Genomic DNA, 20,720 nt, shown 5'->3' with positions numbered 1-20,720 from the left:
GCAAGAAGGCAGAGAGCCCTCGACAAATGCCCCTGGGCCACTCCTGTCTCATTCCCTTCACAGTCCGAGCAGCACTCTTAGGACTCATGACAGAGACCGCAGGGCAGTGTAACCTGAAGGACAGGAGCCCCAAGAAAATCAGGGAGGTGTCCTGGAGGCAAATGGAATGGGATGTCAGGGTGGATGTTACTGGAAATGGTGCCCCCAGCAAAGTGAGAGCCTAGAGCTGGAAGTGGCCCTTTGGAGCAAAGTTAAATGGTCAAGTTTGTGCTGGGGCCCCAGCCACTGTGGGTGTTGATAGTTGAACAGAAGCAAATGCTAAGACCAGTTAGCACAGCCCCGGGCTGGGGCTGTATGGTTCAGCAGGAGGAGAGCTCAGGCTGTGCAGGAGACGGATGCAGTGAGTAGTGTCATCCAGCATCCTCACAAGGGTGGCCACCAGGGGGGTCTGGGCAGAAAACCATGTGTGGCTAGTGCTGGCCTTGGCCTCTGTTAGGTTCTCCTACCTCCTAACTCAGGGCCCCCCTAAGAGTTCCGCGTATGCTGAGATTGCTCTCCAGCAAGTGTGTGTGCGTGTGCGTGCGTGTGTGCATGTGCGTGTGTCTGTGTGCATACGTGTGTCAGGAAACTAGGAAGGAAGGGAGAAGGTGGAGTATCAGTGCTGAAAAAATGGGTGAGACAGTCAGCATGAGAACCAGGTGCTGGGGGAAGAGAGAGCTTCATTGTGAAGGATCAGTTTCCTCAGAGCCAGGGTGTGTATGTACACCAAGATAGGCAGAGGTGGAGAATGTCCTAGAGACTGTGTGCAGGGAGCAGGGCCCTCTCACTGTCCATCACAAGGCTCCAAGCCATCACCGCAGCGCCTTTGGAGGTGGCTATGGAGCTGACATCCCCTGCACTATGCCTCCCACAGGTACTGAGAAGGAAGCCTTGGGTGATGTCAAGATGGGCTTGCCCCCCCTGAGAGGCACCACCAGTCCCTCGGCCCTAGAGGAAACTGTTGCTCACAGAGCTCTCCTGCTGTCTCCTGCAAGTATGTATGTACTACAGAAACATCAGTCCCCAGCCCCCTGTCAACCCAGATGTGGTTTCTGCTGTCCAGAACACAGAGCATCCTCACTGACATGGTGGAGTGGACACAGGCCCCGGTTCCTTGCACCCTGCTCACCCCTTGCCAAGGTCTCAAGAGCGCAAAGGGCAATGATGGAGATTCTGGGTCCACAAGCTCCAGAATATGCACATTAAGCCCCCTGGATCCAGAGACAGTGTGTGTGTGTGTACCTTTGGGTGATCAGGTGCTGATCCTATAGTAGTTCAGCCAGCCCCTTGCTTGGCAGGGTTACCATCCTCCTCATGTCATGCCTGCAGCCTGGGGGTTTCTCCCCAGCTAGGGGCTTCTCCCTATGTGGAGGCTTCTCCTCAGATGGGGATTACTCTGCCGAAGGCAACGGACAAAGAAGAACTAGAAACCGCATCATAGACCAAAGTCTACACTTTGCTATTTTTATAAAAAGCCTGAAGCTGTCCCAGAACACCCACCACTGGCTGAGCACTGACTATTGCAGGCAGGCATCCCCCAGCCTCTTGTGGGAGCTCAACAGAAAGACTCCTGTAGAGTTTTGGACTTTCCATCACATGTGGGGGTTTCCGTGGCAGTTCACACCTGCAGGTGATCTGGAGCAGCTGAACTCAGAAGAGGTGGTCTGGGTGACCCGTCTCCACACGGGGGTCTAGTGCTTCGATAGGGCAATGCCTGGGGTCTTCAGCGGCCCCAGCATGCGGGCTGCATCCATGATCCTCAATGTCCTTATCCCAAAGAGATTGACTACAGCATGGGGGCTAGCCCAGGGCAACTGGTCCATCCTACAGAGGTGCAGAGAACAAAGGAGAAAGGTGGCCTGGGTCAGGGCTGGAAGGCTCTGATGGTTAACAGCAAACGGATGGAAAGTACCAAGCCGTCCTTAGCGGAGGTGGGCTGGAGCCAGGTGCTGGGGATGCAGCTTGGGGTGGAGACCTGAGGGGGGGCTGCTACAGGCCTGCCAGATCTGGACACCCAGTGTGCCTTGAATCCCGAAAGCCTGTGTGTTCATTTTAGGTTAAAATGGGTAATGTAATAGAAAATATTCCCATACCAACACAAATATCAAATAGCGAGAAAAAATTTAAAAGAACTCTGCACTTCTCAGAACTGGGGAATTTCTTGTTCATTTTTTGTTGCTGTTATTTGATTAGGTTTTTTTTTTTTGGGGGGGGGGAGGGTCCTCAAATAGCCCAGGTTTGGAAATCACTATGTAGCCAAGAATGACCTTGAACTTCTGATCCTCCTGATCCACCGAGTGTTAGGATGACAGGCATGCGCCATCACACCTGGTGCCATCACACCTGGTTTATGCAGTACCGGCTGCCCTGCTAGAGCAGGACATCTCCAGCTGAGCTGCGTCCGCAGTCCTATTGTTTCAGATGGAATCCCACTGTGTAGTCCAGGCTGAGCCCCAGCCATGACCTTGCTTCAGCTCCCTAAGTAGCTGGACTAGAGGGGCTGACCAAGAGCTTAGCCAGAACTCAACAGTTCTCACATTTTCACAAAAGAAGAAAGAAATGGAAAGGCATGCCACTGTCTGGATTTAGCATCTAAACTCAGCTTCAGCTTTTGCTTCCTTCCTTCCTTTTTTTTTTTTTTTTTTTTTTTTCCAGACAGGGTTTCTCTGTGTAGCCCTGGATGTCTTGGAACTTACTTTGTAGACCAGGCTGGCCTCGAACTCACAGAGATCCGCCTGCCTCTGCCTCCCACGTGCTGAGATCAAAGGCATACAAACGCCAAACACTGCTGTTTCTTAACCTAGAAGTATAAAAGGGTTGTAATCAAATTCAGACTGAACTCTAGCCCTCTGCAAGAGCACTAAGTGCTTTTAACTGCCGAACCGACTCTCAAGCCTTAACACAGAGTTTAAAAAAAAAATCGTGTGTGTGTGTGTGTGTGTGTGTGTGTGTGTGTGTGTGTGTGTGTGTTCAGAGGTCAGAGGACAACATGTGCCAGTTGGTTCTCCTCTGCCATGTGGGGTCCATGGACTGAACTCAGAACTCAGGTCCCCAGGCTTGGTGGCAAGCACCTTTCCCCACAGCGCCATCTTGCTGGACCTTTTGTTTGTCGGTCTGTTTTTCTTTTTCAGAACTTGACTTCTAGATACACCATGCCAGGCAAGGGCACATGTTCATGTGTACACACAAATAAATATAATAATTTTAGAAAGAGCAATAGGTCTGTCTTCACACAAGATGTTTCTATGTAAAATATCACAAAACACTCAAATGCATTAATGTTATTGGGTGTGGTGGCTTATGCCTGTAATCCTCATCACCCAGGAGGCAGAGGCAGGAAGATTGCCGTGAGATCAGCCTAGGCTACATAGGAAGTTACCAGACAGCTTGGGCTACAGAGTGAGACCCAGTCTTAAAAACAAACAAGGCTGTGGGTGTGGTGGTGCATTCCTTTAATTCCAGCACCTGGGATGCAAAGGCAGGCAGATCTCTGTGAATTCCAGGCCAGCCTGGCCTATACAATGAGAACTGTCTCAAAAAAAAGTGGGGGAGGGGGGTAATACAATGAATAAAATATTTCTAACATTTACAAGAGAATGTCTTAGTACCTTCAAATCAGTAAGAAAAAGACAGTGGAGAGGACTTGCCGACAACCTTTTGCAGAGTCTTTAAAAAAAAATTTCCAATTTCCCAGCAGAGTCAGAGACAGGCGGATCTCCGCGTTTGAGGCCAGCCTGTTGTCTCAAAAAATAAATAAATAAATAAATAAATAAATAAATAAATAAATAAATAAATAAAAAACAAAACAAACAAACAAACAAAACACCCAACGAACCAAAGCAAGCAAAGAAGCAAAACACTCAGATGTAAAAATAATGAAACAGAAGTCTGGAGAGGTTGATGGAAGCTGATTGTACAGAGCACAAAACCCTGGTCCAATCCCCGGCGCCACACCCCTGGGTGCCGTGCGGCCTAACTCCTAATCTCAGCAATAAAAAGGTGGAGGCAGGGAGATGAGAAAATCAAGATGGACCTTGATTACATAGTGAATTCCAGACCAGCCTGGGATATGTGAGACTCTAACAAAAAAGAGATAAAAAGAGAAAAGTAGCAGATCAGGAAGAACCAGGGCAGAGAGATTTAACCAGTTTATTCCACAGCCTGCAGCTGCAGGTTGGCGGCCACGCTGGCTCCTCTACTGAAGACTGATCTGTGGAAATGTGTCGCTTGGGCCAAATATCACAACAGATGTTTTCCCCAGGCTCATATACAGTGTTCACCAGTGTACAGTGAGTTTAGGCAGCTGTGGGGGGACATGAGGGGCCATTTGGCAAGTTGGGCAAATGTGATGTCTCAGGGCCCCCATTCCTTAGCCCTGAGATGCAGACACGGGAACTGGCTGCTGTCCCCTATAACATGCCCGTGACACAGGACTGGTCACAGCAGTGCTGGCCTGGATCACTGGGCTGTGAGCGGCCAGGTGTCTCACTGTAGGTGACCTCCATACTGAACCCTGTCTAAGTTACCGGCCTTGCCCATCAAAGCCTGGAGTCAGCAGCCATGTTCCCAGGGGCTCCCCACAGCTTCTGCCCTCCGTTATAACTCCTAGCGGATTAGGCCAGCCGCTGTGGTATCCTGGGAAGGGACAGGTGGCCATGAATGGATTCACTCTTTAAGCCAGGTAGGAAGAATAATCCACTAAGCACTCTGCAAAGAGGTTGGCGGGTCTTCCCTTCACATTAACCACAGGGACAGGCACAACATCACCCTTGTGGTCCTAGAAGTCCTCCTCTGACTTACCCCAACCCAAGGCTCTCTACCTCCCCCTCCCCCACTCACCAACACTTTTCCATGCTTATGCCCCACCCATCCCCCCTCCACACAATCAGGAACCCTACCTCCCAGCTCCCTAACCTCAACGTGTGTGTGTGAGGCCTAGCACCTCCCTTCCCCCACCCCCACCCCATTTCAGCCCCGAGTCGCCCTCCCACAGTATTCCATAACCCCCTCCTCTGTGACTCTTTCCCTCCCCACCCCTACCCTGAACCCCTCTCCCAATTCACAAGGTTCCCTGAGCCCCTTCAGCCCCGCCCCCACCCACCCCGCCCCCACTTCTTCCCTGAATCCATCCCCCCCCCACGTGCTGGGCTCCTTAAGCCCCGCCCCTGAGTACCTGCCCCCACGCCCTCAACCCCACCGTCCCGGGCCCTTAATAGGCTCCATCCAGCACTTAGCTCTTATCCGTACTTGCCTTAAGGTCCCTTTTAACCTCCCCTCTCTCTTCCTCTCCATAATTCCCCACCAGACCCCAAGAGAACCCACCCGAGCACCTTACACCCCCCCCTCCCATCATCTCCCATTGCATTGCAGGGTTCTGACGACTCTGTTGACACACCTCCTGAAATCTCCAGCCACCCGCCATCCCTCCGACACAGATCCTTCTCGCAGACAACCTTCATGGGTTCCCAGGAGAATTCTTCTTGCCCCAAGGCTCTTGGAACCTGGGACCTGGAGACTCTGGACAGTTCTAGCCCGGACTCTGCCAGCCACCTGGAAGAGCAGTGGCCGAAACCCTGTAAGATCCTCAGGTTTCTTTCCCTCTCCTTTCTTCTTCTTCCCTTTCCTCCTCTTACTCCACAGGGTCCTTAGCAGGGACTCTGGATCTTCACCAGAAGGTGGGAATGAGTCCTAGAGGGGTCTACCAGGTACAGAGGGAGGCAGGGCCACACGGACGCTGGGGTATCCACATATATGCCCTACCTGAAAACACACGGTGGCTGGGATTGGATGGGTGAAGGGTAGCTCATAGGGCCCACTCTCTTCTACCAAGTACTTCGAAGCTGATGTTGCAGTTTTTCTTGTCCCTAATTCCCAGATGGGTGGGTGGATGTCACCATGGCTTGGCTGGGCAGTCTAGTGGGTCCCCTGACCCCTGTATTGACTACAGGTAGCTGACTGTTTTTCCTGCATGTGTTTTGTGTCCCTATGTGGCCTCCCTGGGATGACGCTGTCTCCATCTCCAGCCCCGAGCCTGAATGACGAGGATAGCATGGATGTTGTACTGGAAGACTCTGGGGAGATACGGTCCTTAGCCTCACCTCCACCAGGCAGAGGTAAGGCCCCACCCAAGTAATGAACTTATCTCTTGGATGAGAACCTCAGGGTCAGGCAATGCACGGAATGTTCCTGTGTCATTCAGGATGCCCCCACCCCAGACAAAGGCAGGCATTCAATGGGGGGATTCTTTGTGTCTCAGTCACCTCAGAAGACAAGTTTACCATGCACGTTTTAATGAAGAGCCAGAGGAAGGAGGCTACTTATTTTTTTCTCTTCCAGAGATCATCAGGTATGAAGTCACTGTGAACCGACGGAACATCGAAGGTAAGTTTGCATACTTGCTTGTGACCCGACAAAACTGGGTGTCAGCTGCACTAGAAAGGCTTGCTTCAGCCTTACTTAGCCATCCCAGAAGGTGGAGAACAATCCTGGTGCCCATGGGGTGTTCTCTCCCCATCCCCCTTACCGCAGCCTCAGATTTGTTTCAAGCATGTGGTTGAAATTTTTTGTGTATCTGGTCCGGGCATGGTGGTGCACACCATTAATCCCAGCACTCAGGAGGCAGAAGCAAAAGGATCTCTGAGTCTGAGGCCAGCCTGGTCTGTGGAGCGAGTTCCAGGACAGCCAGGGCCACACAGAGAAACCCTGTCTTGAATCCTACTCCACCCTCACAAAAAATTGTGTCTTTACATCATCCACGACTACAGTCCAATTTGAGACTATGCTGAGTTTTCAGTAGAGTGTCTACTCATCTTGCAGGAAGCCCTAAGTTCCATCAGCACCCTGTGAGATGGGTGTGGCGGCACACCCTGTAACCCAACATTCAGGAGATAAAGATGGGAGAACCAGAAACTCAAGGTCACCTTTAGTGAAGTTGAAGCCAGCTTGAGATATATGTGACCCTGTCAGAAAGAGAAAGGGGAAAAAAGGAAAATAAAAATGTGTGTGTGTCTGGGGGCTGGAGAAATGGCTTAGTGGTTAAGAGGACTGGCTGCTCTTCTAGAGGACCTGGGTTCAATTCCCAGCACCCACGTGGTAGCTCACGACCATCTATAGTGGACTCTGATGCCCTCTCCTGGCATAAAGGCATACATGCAGGAAGAGTACTCGTATACATAAAATAAATAATTTTTTTTTAAATGTGTATCCATTCAAAGGGACTCCAAGTTCCTCAGTCAGTGATCTATTTCTCTGGATTGGCCGATATGGGAGCCCTTGGGTCTTCACAGGCATTTTAGGACCAACATGTCAGGTCTGCAAAAAGCCCTCTGCGGTTTGGAGATGTCTGCCCTTCATTTGGGGTGTTTTGTTTTCCCATCAAGTCTTCAGATGTATAACCCTGACACACACACTTCTAGGGTCTTCCCTGATCTCTCTCAGGGTCCTTGGGCCACTTTGGTTGAGTCTTTCCCCTGATTTTCCCTCTGCATTCTCTCTAGACATCTGCCTCTGTTGTGGAAGTCTCCAGGTGCATACGCAGCACCCCTTATTTGAGGGGGGCATATGTGCCTCGTGTAAGGTAAGCAGGGAGGCAGTGGGACTTACTTGGCACTGGAGGGGGAGATCACAGACAGCCTCTGCTCCCTGCTCAGGACACGTTCCTGGAGACCATCTTCCTTTATGATGAGGATGGGCATCAGAGCTACTGCTCCATCTGCTGCTCAGGGCACACCTTGTTCATCTGTGAGAGCCCCGACTGTACCAGGTGAGGGGGGGGGGCACGACCCCCCATTGCTCCTCCCAAAAGAACCACCCCCAATATGAGAAGCAGGTGCTGAAGATCTATCTCATGTGCCATGACGGGGACTGTTCAGGACACGGGTGGCACATTCACCTTCTGGTGTTGAAACACCATCCTGAGCTCCATCCATGATGGTCCCTGCCCTGTCCTGGACATCTCCCTCTTTATAGCCCTGACTTCAAGTGTCCCCTTCCCAGCCAGCTGCTCCAGTATAAGGTTTTCCTCATAAAAAAAAAAAAAAAAACATGTGTACAGGCTTCAGAGTTGTGGGAAGGCTTAAGGTAGTGAGGTCCACTGTTTTGGGGACAGCTACCTCACATCTTCTGTTGAGTTCCCCTTCCCAGCCTGCATCCAGCCTCGCCCACCCAGCACTGAGAGCAACATTAGCTCCTCCTCTGATGAGCCCAGAGAGAAACATACGGTTCCCTCCCGGACGAGGTGCCGGCCTGCCTTGCGGTCCCCATGGCAGTATGACTCAGGTCACCGTGGTTCTCGGTTTGACTCTAGATGTTACTGTTTTGAGTGTGTGGATATCCTGGTGGGCCCCGGGACTTCAGAGCGAATCAACGCCATGGCGTGCTGGGTTTGCTTTCTGTGCCTGCCTTTCACTCGGAGCGGGCTGCTGCAGAGGCGAAAGAGGTGGCGTCACCAGCTGAAGGCCTTCCATGATCTAGAGGGGGTAAGGACCACCCAGTGCTGGATACACATACTCCATCACCGGATGAGGCTTTTGCCATAAGGCCCCTTCTCGGTTGGAGAGCAGGGTATCACTGCTATTTTGTTGTGAGGGTCTCAGGTAGCCCAGGCTGGCCTCCAACTCACTTTGTAGCTGAGGATGACCTTGAACTCAACGATCCTCTGCTCCTGAGTCCTGGGATTACAGGCACCACATTTACAAAGACTGAACCCAGGGCCATAGGCACCACAAGCTCTTTACCAACTGAGTTTCATCCTTGGTCGTCATTTTGTTTCTTACAAGCCTAGGGATGATTACCGGTCACAAGTAGGACAGGAGCCCCCTCCACAGACATACAATAAGTCCATCACATTGGCTTGAATGCTTAGCCTACAGGGCATCCCGTGGGCAGCCATGGCTGCCGTCTCAAGGGTGAAGCCCAGAGGGGTCAAAACAGTCAAAGGTGCAGAAGACTGGACTGTGTGTCTTCTCTCCCTGAAACATCTGTCAAGGTCATAAACCAGGGACCTGAAAACACAACTTGATTTGGAAGTGGGGTCTTGGTGGTGTCGCTCGGCTGAGCTTGAGATAAGAGCAGTTTGGAAGGAGGTGGTCTCTGCATGTATGTAGCGGTGCCATGCTTGTAAAAGAAGGGAGTTGTAGAACCTTGAGACATGCAGGAAAAATCTAGTGAGGAAGGCAGAGGCAGCACACAGCCAGTCAGAGCCACAGTGTGCTGAGCCCAGCTGCTGGGAGAGGCCTGGGATGGTTCCCTGAAGCCTCAGGCCACCAGCGCTGGTGGCACCTGGGTTTCAGGCTGCTGGGCTATGAGAATGGTTTTGCTGTCCTCGAGTCTCGGAGCCTGAGACCTACAGACAGAGCTCTCCTCTGCTAGTATCTATTACCCTCTGACTTCAGAGAAACCATACCCTGCTTCCCAAAATGTGGGGGTCCAGGCAAGAGACCTAGACTTGGGGAGTGGGTGGAGTTGGCCTCCAGGGAGGGATGGACAGCGCTGGTCCCTCCAGGGTCACCCAGGCCTTGGCAAGTGAGTCCCAGGTAGCTCTCAGTTGAGTCCTGTCTGTCCATCCGGGGAAAGACTACTGTAGGAGCCACTTTATAACTCACCAGCTCTCACTGAGCAACCAGCATCATCCTCTCACCTTTTTCTCTCTGTTTTTTTCAATTTCCTTTCCAGGCAAGCCCTCTGGAGATGTATAAGCCAGTGTCTGCTTGGAAGAGACAGCCAGTACAGGTACTGAGCCTCTTTGGGAATATTGAGAAAGGTGAGTGTCCTCTCGTCAGTCAAATGACTCTCAAGAAGCCTGTCATGCAGGAGGGTCGGGGGGGGGGGGTGGGGGTGGGCAGGAGGAGCTCAGAGTGTTCTGGGGTCCTCTGCCTGGCTGTTAGGCTACCCCTGGGCATCCGAGATGTGGAGCAGGGATTGAGAATAGAATGCCCATCGACCTTCTTCCTCAGACTCCTTGAGCTGAGAGAACTGAGTATCTCAGAAAGGGTATGATATCCAAAAAATGCCCCAACTGTGTGCCCAACCAGGAGGGAAGGTGAAAAGGGCCAGAGAGCTGGAACCCAGACAAGAACCCAATTCCCCAACAGGAGGAGGCAGCATTGAAGGGGAAGGGGCAAGCCTGCCAGGGTGGATGGGAACTACTGTTGATGCTGAGGCTGGGTTCTGGCAGCCCTGTCCCAATAATGCACTGGCTCCCCAGTCTCCACACCTTCCTGTCTCCTCTTTCTGTACCTGAATCTCCCTCCCAACCTGGCTATTCTTCTCCTGGAGTCCTGTCTCTTAGACTGCTCTGACCTCCATGTGCCTAGCAAGCTCAGAGCCCGAAAGGTACTCTGTTCTCTGGCTAAATCATATCCCACTCAGGATACCAGGAGAGTGTCCAAGTGACCCCACAGTGTGTCACAAGGGCCCCGTGTGGTATACAAGGGTATAATTGTATCACTATACCTTAAGGACGCCCAGCAAGGGCTCAACTTGCCCAAGCTCTAATTCTTGGGGTCTGAAGGAAATGCACCTGCTCTGTATGTCACCACTTTGATTCAAAGAGGACATAAATGTCACAGCCCACTGGTTGTCTGAGCCAGCAAGTGAGAGCATGGTTCAGAAATGCAGAGTTTTGCAATACATTTCTTGACTTTCATAAACCAACACGCAGGACGTTTGCCCTAGGCTCTTGATAACTGGAGAAGATCAAGCTGCTGCTCCATGACAGGAAAGTTGCACTGTCATGGATCCATCCCCCACTCTGCGGGGACAGAGCCCATGTCTGCTCTCTATCCATCTTTGTCTGTCCTCCCTCCAGAGCTAGAGAGTTTGGGCTTTCTGGAAAGAGGTTCTGGTTCTGAAGGAGGAAGGCTGAAGTACTTGGAAGATGTCACGAATGTTGTGAGGAGAGATGTAAGTTGGGGGGTGGGGTGGGGCTGCCAAGGCCAGGTGTGCAAGTGGCCTTATGGGGCCTGGGGGGGGGAGGAGCAAGAAGGAGGAGAGAGGGGTAATGGAAGGGAGGGAGAGAGGGCGATGAGGGGGGAGGGTGGGAGGAAGGGAGCTTTGGAGGGACAGGAAGGAGCATGCAGGGTGCGACGTCCTGCTTGGACCAGCATGGGGTTCTGGTGTGGGGTTCTGGTGGGGCCAGCCCCAGGAAGGTCACCACTGTTATGCCTCACAGAGGGAGGTGGGAGTGGAATGCTTTTCTGACCTCTGCTTGGCCCTGGTCCCTGATCAGGGCCAGCAGCCAGCCGTCTGGAAAGCCACATGGCTAGTCTCTGCTGCCTATGATGGGGGATATGCATGGGTGGAGAGGTTCAACCCCACCCCACCCTCCCATTGTTACAAGTCTGGAGCTGAGCTGCAGACCACAACTGTCTGAAAACACCTTCCAAATGCAAATCTGGTGTTGTCTTGTCCCTGTGTGGGACCCTCTTCCGCTCCTCCTGGGGGCACTGGAGGGGGGAGGGGCCAGGTTGCATTTGGATCTCCTTACTGTAGACAGCTGGGGTGCTGGTCTTTAACCCAGAACCCTGACCAGAACCCTCTGGCCAGATCCCAACCAGTCATTGCCCCTGGAGGAACCCAGGTAGAGAAGTTGGGGACATAGAGAACACAAGAGCCAAGAAGCTGGGGCCTAATTTAGAAGTCAGGCCACTGCTGAGAGAAATTCCAAGAAACTGGGGGCCTATTCTAGATTGGGGAAATCATGCTTGGATATCTTAGGGACTCTTTTTTTTTTTTTTTCTTTCTTCCTTCTTTTCTTTTTAAAGATTTATTATGTTTACAGTGTTCTGTCTGCATGTGTGCCTGCACTCCAGAAGAGGGCATCAGGTCTCATTACAGATGGTTGTGAACCACCGTGTGGTTGCTGGGAATTGAACTCAGGACTTCTGGAGGAGCAGCCAGTGCTCCTAACCTCTGAGCCATCTCTCTAGTCCCTAAATAATTCTTCTTTTTTTTTGGTTTTTCAAGACAGGATTTCTCTGTAGCCCTGGCTGTCCAGGAACTTGCTCTGCACACCAGGCTGGCCTTAAACTTAGAGAGACCCACCTGCCTCTCCCTCCTGAGGGCTGGGATTAAAGGGGTGCACCCCTGCCAGGCAGAACTTTTTCTTAAAAGAATACCCAGGGCTAGATAGGCAGTTGATGAAGCAGGAGTTCTCTGGGCTCTGGAGAGGGACCTTGGGCCACTTGGGTAAACGGAAGAATCCTTATTGGTCTGCACTTGGGGCAGAGTTGGGGCTAACTGTTTCATTTTCTTCCTAACTGACCAGCTAGTGACCCCATCTGCTTATTAAGTGGGAACTGTTTATGGTCATCAGATAATGTCCCCCCTGCTGCCTGCTGCTCCCAGTTACTGACCCCAGCACAATCCAGTTTCCCAGGATATGGAATCCCGCAGGCTGAAATAGCATGTGTTCTCCCTCCAGGACTGGCCCCCCCTTTTAAAGGCAACAGTTATCTGAGGAAGAATCTCAGATATGGAATGTTCTCAGGCTACCACTGTTTGGGCTTCTCCTGAGAGCCATTGGTGTCTGGGTATCTCTGCCTAAGTGGGCCCCAAGGCTTAGTTAGGAGGTCTGTTTGGGTCACCCACAAGGTACATCACTGGGGAGATGTGTGGGGTGCAGAGGCCCTAATACTGGCCACCGGTGGGAGAGCACTTAGCTTTGAGCCATCCTTATCCCATAAATAACCATGTGTGTTTCTTAGGTGGAGAGATGGGGCCCCTTTGACCTTGTATATGGCTCAACACAGCCTCTAGGTCGCTCTTGTGACCGCTGCCCTGGTAAGTTTCAAGAAATGGCCTGTTTTCAGCTCCAATCACCTGAGAATCTTGTCTTCAACCCTGTCGCCTCTACCCTGTCCTCTCTTCTGTCTCCGCATCACCTCATGCCCCCTCAGCCTGCAGACAGGGCAGAAATCTCACACCCTGCATTTTAGAACTAGCTTCCCTGGGCTATAACTGACAGGTGAACTTGCACATGCTCAGTGTGCTGATGGGTGAGTTCTAGACTAAACGGACACTCGTGTTCCCATCTCCACAATGCGAGAGCAGAGGTGCCCAGCGTCTGCAAAGGTGTGTAGTCCTGGCCCTCGCCATCTGAACTGGCCCTCCCCCTGGTTCATGACAGGCTGGTACATGTTCCAGTTCCACCGGATCCTGCAGTATGCTCGCCCACACCCAGGGAGTCAGCGGCCTTTCTTCTGGCTGTTTGTGGACAGTCTGCTGCTGACTGAGGATGACCAAGTCACCACAACCCGCTTCCTCCAGGTGAGTGTGCCTGGGGGTGGGAGCTTAGCCTGTATCCAGCTCTGGGACTCTCCCTCCTGAGGCCTCTGCTGCCCTCGTGTGTGCGGGGCCACAAGGACATTGGGCACCCAAGACACTAGACTGCAGATTTTCAGGACACTGGGACAGCCTTGCAGTGCAGCCCCCTCCTCCTACACTACTCCTGTGCATGCAAGTCACAGCCACCCAGATCCGTGTCCCCTCCTCCCCTGCACTCTCAGCCCGCACACATGAACACATCCACTTCCACCCACCACACATTCCGCATGACATGCATGTCCACTGCATGCACTCCCGTGAGTTTGTGTGCACTCATTCTGGACAGCCTGTGCGCCCCTTTTTGCCTGAACTCTCACCAATCAGTGTGGCCACCCCCTGGGGCCCAGGGCTCAGTTCCCTTCAGAGCTGACTTGGGCCAGTGTGACAGGGATAGCTGTGGAGGGTGAGGAGGAATGACTGACAGTCTTGAATATAGGAGATGAGAGACAGTGAGGAAGGAAGAAGCTTGTTGTGTCCTCACCTCCCAGGAGGAGATACAACGGCAGGTTGGGGAGCTTGGCCTATTGCGGGAGTAGAGAGGGTGGGGATCCATAGGCACCAGACAATTTCCCTGGGTACTCAGACAGAAAAATCAATCAGGAATGAGAAGCTGTGCTTGTCAAGTGCTGGGATTAAAGGTGCAGCATCCTATGTTCTTTTTAACTCTTTTTTTTTTAATGTTTTTTTTTTTTTTTTTTTTTTAAGAATTATTTATTTATTATGTATACAGAAGAGGGCACCAGATCTCATTACAGATGGTTGTGAGCTACCATGTGGGTGCTGGGAATTGAACTCAGGACCTCTGGAAGAGCAGTGGGTGCTCTTAACCTCTGAGCCATCTCTCCAGCCCCCTCTTTTTAACTCTTGAGATGGCCAGATCACCTCTCCCCACCCCCACCTCCCCGCATCCATTAATGGGCTCCAGCATATGGTTAGAGCTGCTGGGAATGAACTATCCTTGCATTCCTAGGAAAATCCACTTGACCATGGTACGTTATTTTAGCCCGTGGCTGAAGCCTGCGGGAAAGTGTTTTATAGGTAGGACTTTTTGAGTCGGCAAGTGCGAGAGGAGGTTGGTCTGTGGTTTTCTCTTTTGTGGGATCCTTGTCAGGTTTTTGTTTCTGTGTTGAATCTGGTTCATAGAAATATTTTACGTGGTGAAAGGATTCTATGAAATTGTATTGCTCGGTACAGCTTTAAAAAACAAAACAAAAAAAATTGTGAGCTGGACGCAACGGCACATGATTTTGCTTTTAATCCTATCAGAAGAGGAGGATCTCTGAATCCGAGGCCTGTCTGGTCTATATAGTAAGTGCCAGGCCAGCCAGGGCTATATGGTAAGTGAGACTCTGTCTTTACTCCTGCCTCCCTGAAAAGAAAAAAGAAAAAAAAAAAAGGAGGAGGAGGAGGAGAAGAAGAAGAAGATCTATGAAGATTTAAAAAAAAATTTTTCTTTTTTTTTTTTTTTTTTTTTTTTTTTTTTTGGTTTTTCGAGACAGGGTTTCTCTTGTGTAGCTTTGCGCCTTTCCTGGAACTCACTTGGTAGTCCAGGCTGGCCTTGAACTCACAGAGATCCTCCTGCCTCTGCCTCCCGAGTACTGGGATTAAAGGCGTGCGCCACCACCGCCCGGCTTAAAAAAATTTTTTTCATTTTTTTAATTTTTGTTGTTGTTTTGAGACCGGGTTTCTCTGTGTAGCTTTGGAGCCTGTCCTAGATCTCGCTTTGTAGATCAGGCTGGACTCAAACTCACAGAGATTCGCCTGGCGCTGCCTCCCGAGTGCTGGGATCAAAGGCGTGCGCCACCACCGCCTGGCTTTTTTTTTTTTTTTTGAGACAGAGTTTCTCTGTGTAGTGCTGGCTGTCCTGGAACTCACTCTGTAGACCAGGCTGGCCTTGAACTCAGAGATCCATCTGCCTCTGCCTCCCAAGAGTTGAGATTAAAGGCATGTGCCACCACTGCCCAGAGATTTTCTGTCTTTTCAGAGGTCAGTGTTTTGGAAAGTTACCCATTTCAGTGGAGCAATAGAAAGTGTTTTTATAGAGTTGCTCAAGGAGGTCTCCCGGTTTTAGTTCTCCGTAGTCTTGTAAGGAAAATTGAGTGCCCTGTGAGCAGTGCCACAGAGGAGGCATGGCCAGCCTAGATGGTCTTCTGACTATGTGTGTCCCACGGGGAGGAGACTGCATTTGTGTCACGCTGACCCACAGCCCCCTCTTCTCCCACAGATGGAGCCTGTGACCCTCCAGAATATTCGCGGCAGAGTCCTCCAGAATGCTGTGCGGGTGTGGAGCAACATCCCAGGGTTGAAGAGGTACCTCTCGGGGCAGGGGGATGGTAAAGACTCAGAGGCAGAGGAAACCGTGCGCTCTGGTAGAACCAGGCCTACGCAGTTCCATGCTCCAACCGGAAGTATCTGAGCAACCTCTTGTCCACCACAGCCCTGGACACAATGGGGCTCAGCATGTCCCCATGCACTGAGGGACTCTCCCTTTCTCCTGATCTTGCTTCAGGACTGAACAAGAGTTCCCTCACCCTCAGGGGGAAGTCCAGACTCCTAACCATGGGCCTCAGGACACATTCTCAAACTGTGCAGGCCAGTTACCCCCACCCAGCTTTCTGAAGCTCCTGTCCTGCACACACTCATGCTCACACCCACACAGTCATTCATATATACTGACGCAACTCCCTAACGCATTCAGACACCCACACACAGACACCCACTTGCTCACAGACCTGTGTGTAGATTGAGCCAGTTTGTGTCTTCCGAGACTGCTAAATCGTGTCCTTTCCTGCCCTATAGTGAGTTTCTGGAAACTTCCCACCCACCCCTGCATCCCAGCATTCTCCTGGCTCCTAGTCACTATGCCAGTCAGGTATCACCGGGTTCCCTCACCTGGATGCTTTCAGGACTTGGGTTGAGGTAGAACTGAGGAGACATAACGCTCCCAAACATTCTTTTTGGATGCTTCTAAGTAAGGTACGGTCTCCTGCCTGCTGTCCCTTCCCAATAGATATTGTGGGATAGGCCAGGAGAGGGACAGTGAATGAGCTAGACAATGGGCAAAAGGAGCCAGGCTCTACTGCTAGCTATGAGAAGGTATGACACAGGCATGTCACACATCAGGTATATCACACACAGGCCTTCTATTCCCAAACAACAAACATGCTTTAGAAGTAATCCCTGGCCAGGCAGTGGTGGTGCACGCCTCTAATCCCAGCACTCGGGAGGCAGAGGCAGGTGGATCTCTGTGATTTGAGGCCAGCCTGGGCTACAGAGCGAGATACAGGAAAGGCGCAAAGCTACGCAGAGAAATCCTGTCTCAAAAAAACCAAAAGAGAAAAAAAAAAAGTAATCACAAATAGTCCAGCCAATCCTAGTACATGTGACTTGCAAGAGAGGCACCTGGCCCCCTATGGGGTCCTGCCAGGTTTGGAGCATGGAGGGACAGCGTCTTTCTTCCTGGGCCCCCGTCCCACCTCTTTTCTGATTGAGGTACCTCCTTTCTGATTTAGGGCTCCCAAAGGAAGTTGAAGGCTGGGTGCACCTGCACCTAATACCTAGGGTCACTTGGCTCCTGGAGGGAACAGGGTGGCTTCCCAGTGGGGTGCAAGACTCGAGCCCACTGAGTAGGAATTATCTTGCTAAGTTCACAGACAGCTTGTGTATTGGCTGCCTCCACATGACCACTGTCCACATAAAGACAGGGTAGAATGGAGGGAAAGAAGAGGACATGTTTACTGCCATGCTCTTCATTGCTTCTGTCTGCCCCAGAAAGATGGAGATGGTCCTTAACTGTACGGGGGGCTGGGCACACAGAAAGGGGGTGCTAGGTGTCATATACTAGGGGGACTCCGGGACGAAGCTCACATGCTCTAGGAGCCCCTGGGGCATGGGCTTCCCACTTGTGCAAGCTGGGTTTGTCTTGTCAGGCCTCCTGGGAACAGTGCCTGTGCATCCTTGAAGCGTCTCATTGATCTTTACCCTTGCTCTGTGTGCGTCACTGCCTGGGATGGCTCACATCCACTCCTGGCAGCTTCTAGGCTCCCACTTCACACCAAAAAGGGGATATGCAGGGCTGAATCAAAGGTCAAAGGTCTCAGCTGGGGTGTAGTGGGAAGTAGGACACATGCTTGCTTTTTTTTTTTTTTTTTTTTTGGTTTTTCAAGACAGGATTTCTCTATGTAACAGCCCTGGCTGTCCTGGAACTCACTCTGTAGACCAGGCTGGCTTTGAACTCACAGAAATCCACCGGCCTTGGCCTCCCAAGTGCTGGGATCAAAGGCGTGCACCACTACCGCCCAGCTCATGCCTTTGCTTTTAATCCCAGCAAAAGCAGGTGGATTTCACTGGTCTACATAGTAAGTTCCCAGACATCCAGAGCCACATAGTGAGATACTGTCTTGAAAGGGAGATATTAGAGGTTTGGTCTTTGGGAATCCTGCCTGTTCCCACTCCATCCATTCATTTCCTCCTCTGCTTTAAGATGTGGAGACACTGGTAGGTCCTCCTGAGGGCACTCACCCTAGAGGCCACAGGCAACCTTCACCTTGTGGGGATCTTGTCTCCCCACCCCACCCCACCCCACCCCATCCCCAGCCCAGGCTGCATTTCTAACAGGTGACTCTTTCCTTGCTAGCAAACACTTGGCCCTGACACCAAAGGAGCAACAGTCCTTGGAAGGCCAAGTCAGAACCAGAGCCAAGATGGCCTCCCAGAAAGACGACCCCCTGGTGAAGAACTGCCTTCTCCCCCTGAGAGAGTATTTCAAGTATTTTTCTCAGAACCCACTTCCTCTTTACAAATGAATCATGATACAATGAAAGAAGAGGTTTTCCTAGAACCACAGCAGCCTTCCTCCTATGGCCTTTTCTCTTGGCAGGTTGTTTTTTTCTGCTTGCTTGCCTGTTTCTCCTGTTCGGTTCCCACGATGCCTCCCACGCAGCCCACTGTGGGGATGGGAGGCGCCCACTTCTGTGGACAAGATCCTGGTGGGATAGCCCGCCATGTATCTCCAAAAAAGTGTGTGTGTGTGTACCTGTTGTGAAGTTTTTTTCAAATATAGGCTTGTTACCGGTGGAGTTTTGGTGTGGTGTGTGAGAGTGAGGCCTTTATTCTGTCACAGAATAAATGTCACAGTGGTAAGACACTGCACGCCTGATGTCCTGCTGTGGTCATATAGCACCTTCATCACCTGCCATTTGCTTTGACGGCTGAAATCACTCACCCTCCTGTTGTTACCCGAAGTGACCCAAACCATCGCTTAAAGCTCACACCTAGTGAGCCGACCATTCAATTTCTGGGTCCTCCTAACACAGTGGGACCTTGCAGAAGTGGGTTCCCAACAGCTCTCGGCTGTTGGTGTTCCGATGAGGCTGAATCCGCTGGGAAATGTGGACTGGCCAGTTTGTGAACTGTGTGGTGAATCCTGGTTGGCCGGAACCATTCCCCCACATACCCCGGATGTAGACTTCAGACGCCGAAGAGACTCAAACTGCCTGAGCACTGCAGCTGGGCTCAGGACCCACCGGGTCCGTACTGGCACTGACCTTGCTCTGGGCAGTGCTCTGTGAAAGGAGACTGGACCGGTGTTGGATTCTGAAGTAGGAGAGGAGCTGTCTTGGGTCAGTAGATAGGACTTCTCCATGTCTCGGGCAATTCTGGGGCCAGTAAGGTGGTTCGGTTCATGGGTTACAGATGCTTGCTCCCAAGCCTACATGAGTTCGAGTCTCAAGACCCCACTCCTGTAAGTCATCTTCTGTGGCCTGTGTGTATGTGAGCACAGGTTACAGGAATTCCTGCTTAGGCCAGGGGTCTACCCACCCAGGTCACCCGATCAAGCAGTAGAAGCAGAAAGCATAAACCCATGACCACCAACAACCAGATAAATGTGGCAAGGGCTCTGGAGAGAGTGGCAGCCACTCCTACTCAAGCTTACAGTACCATGGATCTCCACAAATTCATGCTTTTTTAAAATTTACTTATTATTGGATTGATTGGTTGATTTTTCGAGGCAGGGTTTCTCTGTGTAACAGTCCTAGCTATCCTGGAACTCACTCTGTAGATCAGGCTGTCCTCAAACTCACAGAGATCTGTCTGGCTCTGACTCCCAAGTGCTGGGATTAAAGGCGTTTCTTTTTTAAAAAGTGAGGCGGCCGGGCAGTGGTGAACCATCTCTCTAGCTCCCAGAGCTGTTGTGTGTGTGTGAGTGAGAGAGACACAGAGATGATTAGCTGTAGCTGCCCCTAGGAAGTGGACAGACCCTAAGAGAAAAAAGTGACTTCCTCCAGCCAGGAATCACTCTCAGTATCCACAAATGTCTGTGATGTTAAAGGCAGTCGTTGTTGTGGTCTCCAGGGATGTGGCAAGGCCAAGCTGCCCTGCTAGAAGGTTCACTGGTCTCTGAGTACCCAGCAGACACTTGAGGCTACACACTTTCCACATTTTGTTCCATCATATTTGGAAACCTTGAGAGCCCCAAGTCTAAAGGGGTTGGGGATTTAGCTCAGTGGTAGAGTGCTTGCCTAGCAAGCGCAAGGCCCAGGGTTTGGTCCTCAGCCCTGAAATAAAAAAAAATAAAAAAAAAAAGAGCCCCAAGTCTGCATGAATATATGATGTCTACTGGATCTCACATCCGACTGCCAGCCTTCCCACATCTGCTTGCCAGGAACAGACACCTTTAAAGGCAAAGCCAAAACTATGCCCCAGCCACAGTCTCCCAGCTCCGTTTGCCTTAAAATACTGTGTGTGAGCAGGGTATGGTGGTGTATGCCTATAATCCCAGCACCGGGGAGGCAGAAGCAGGAGGACTGAGAACTGGGGGCCAGCCTAGAGTGATCCTTTCTCAAAACCAAATCAAAGCAGAAGTCTATCTGCACGAGACCCATGTAGTGTCAGGGTGTGCACTAACTCAGGATTGACTACTCAGTGTCTTACAGCAGTGGTTCCCACCCTTGCTAATGCTGTGACCCTTTAATACAGTTCCTCATGGTGTGGTGAATTTTATGTGTTGCTACTTCATAACTGTAACTTCGCTACTACTATGGATCATAGTGTAAATATCTGTGTTTTCTGATGGTCTTAGGTGATCCCTGTGAAAGGATCATTTGACCCTCAAGTTGGTCGTGACCCACAGCTTGAGGACCTCTGTCTTACAGGCTCACAGTGTCCCTGTGTTGCCAGCACTAAGTAATTTACTTGATGGTGCACAATGCCCAGGAAGCAAAGGTGGGATTTGAGCCCAGCCACATACTTGCCACTGTCTCCTGCCTTGGCGTCCCCTTCTCCCGGGGGCTCCTCCTCTGCCCAGCTCTGCCTAGTGTCCACTTCTGAGGTTCAGTTCACTTCCTTGCTCTGCTAAG

General features: G+C 51.3%; 1 protein-coding gene across 1 annotated transcript; it reads left to right on the top strand.

Annotated features, from left to right (window-relative positions):
• The first annotated feature begins 5,284 nt into the window (after positions 1-5,284).
• On the top strand, positions 5,285-18,508 carry Dnmt3l (DNA methyltransferase 3 like). The gene is made up of 12 exons (XM_006989443.4): positions 5,285-5,614; positions 6,063-6,152; positions 6,376-6,420; positions 7,536-7,615; positions 7,689-7,801; positions 8,345-8,516; positions 9,712-9,799; positions 10,847-10,941; positions 12,744-12,819; positions 13,166-13,305; positions 15,587-15,672; positions 17,999-18,508. The coding sequence occupies exons 1-12, from the start codon at positions 5,497-5,499 to the stop codon at positions 18,165-18,167; spliced, it is 1,272 nt and encodes a 423-aa protein (XP_006989505.1). The 5' UTR covers positions 5,285-5,496; the 3' UTR covers positions 18,168-18,508.
• Positions 18,509-20,720: the final 2,212 nt, after the last annotated feature.

This window comes from Peromyscus maniculatus, chromosome 21, assembly GCF_049852395.1.
Source record: "Peromyscus maniculatus bairdii isolate BWxNUB_F1_BW_parent chromosome 21, HU_Pman_BW_mat_3.1, whole genome shotgun sequence".
Taxonomy (NCBI): Eukaryota; Metazoa; Chordata; class Mammalia; order Rodentia; family Cricetidae; genus Peromyscus; species Peromyscus maniculatus.
This window is presented reverse-complemented; position numbering and strand designations above follow the sequence as displayed.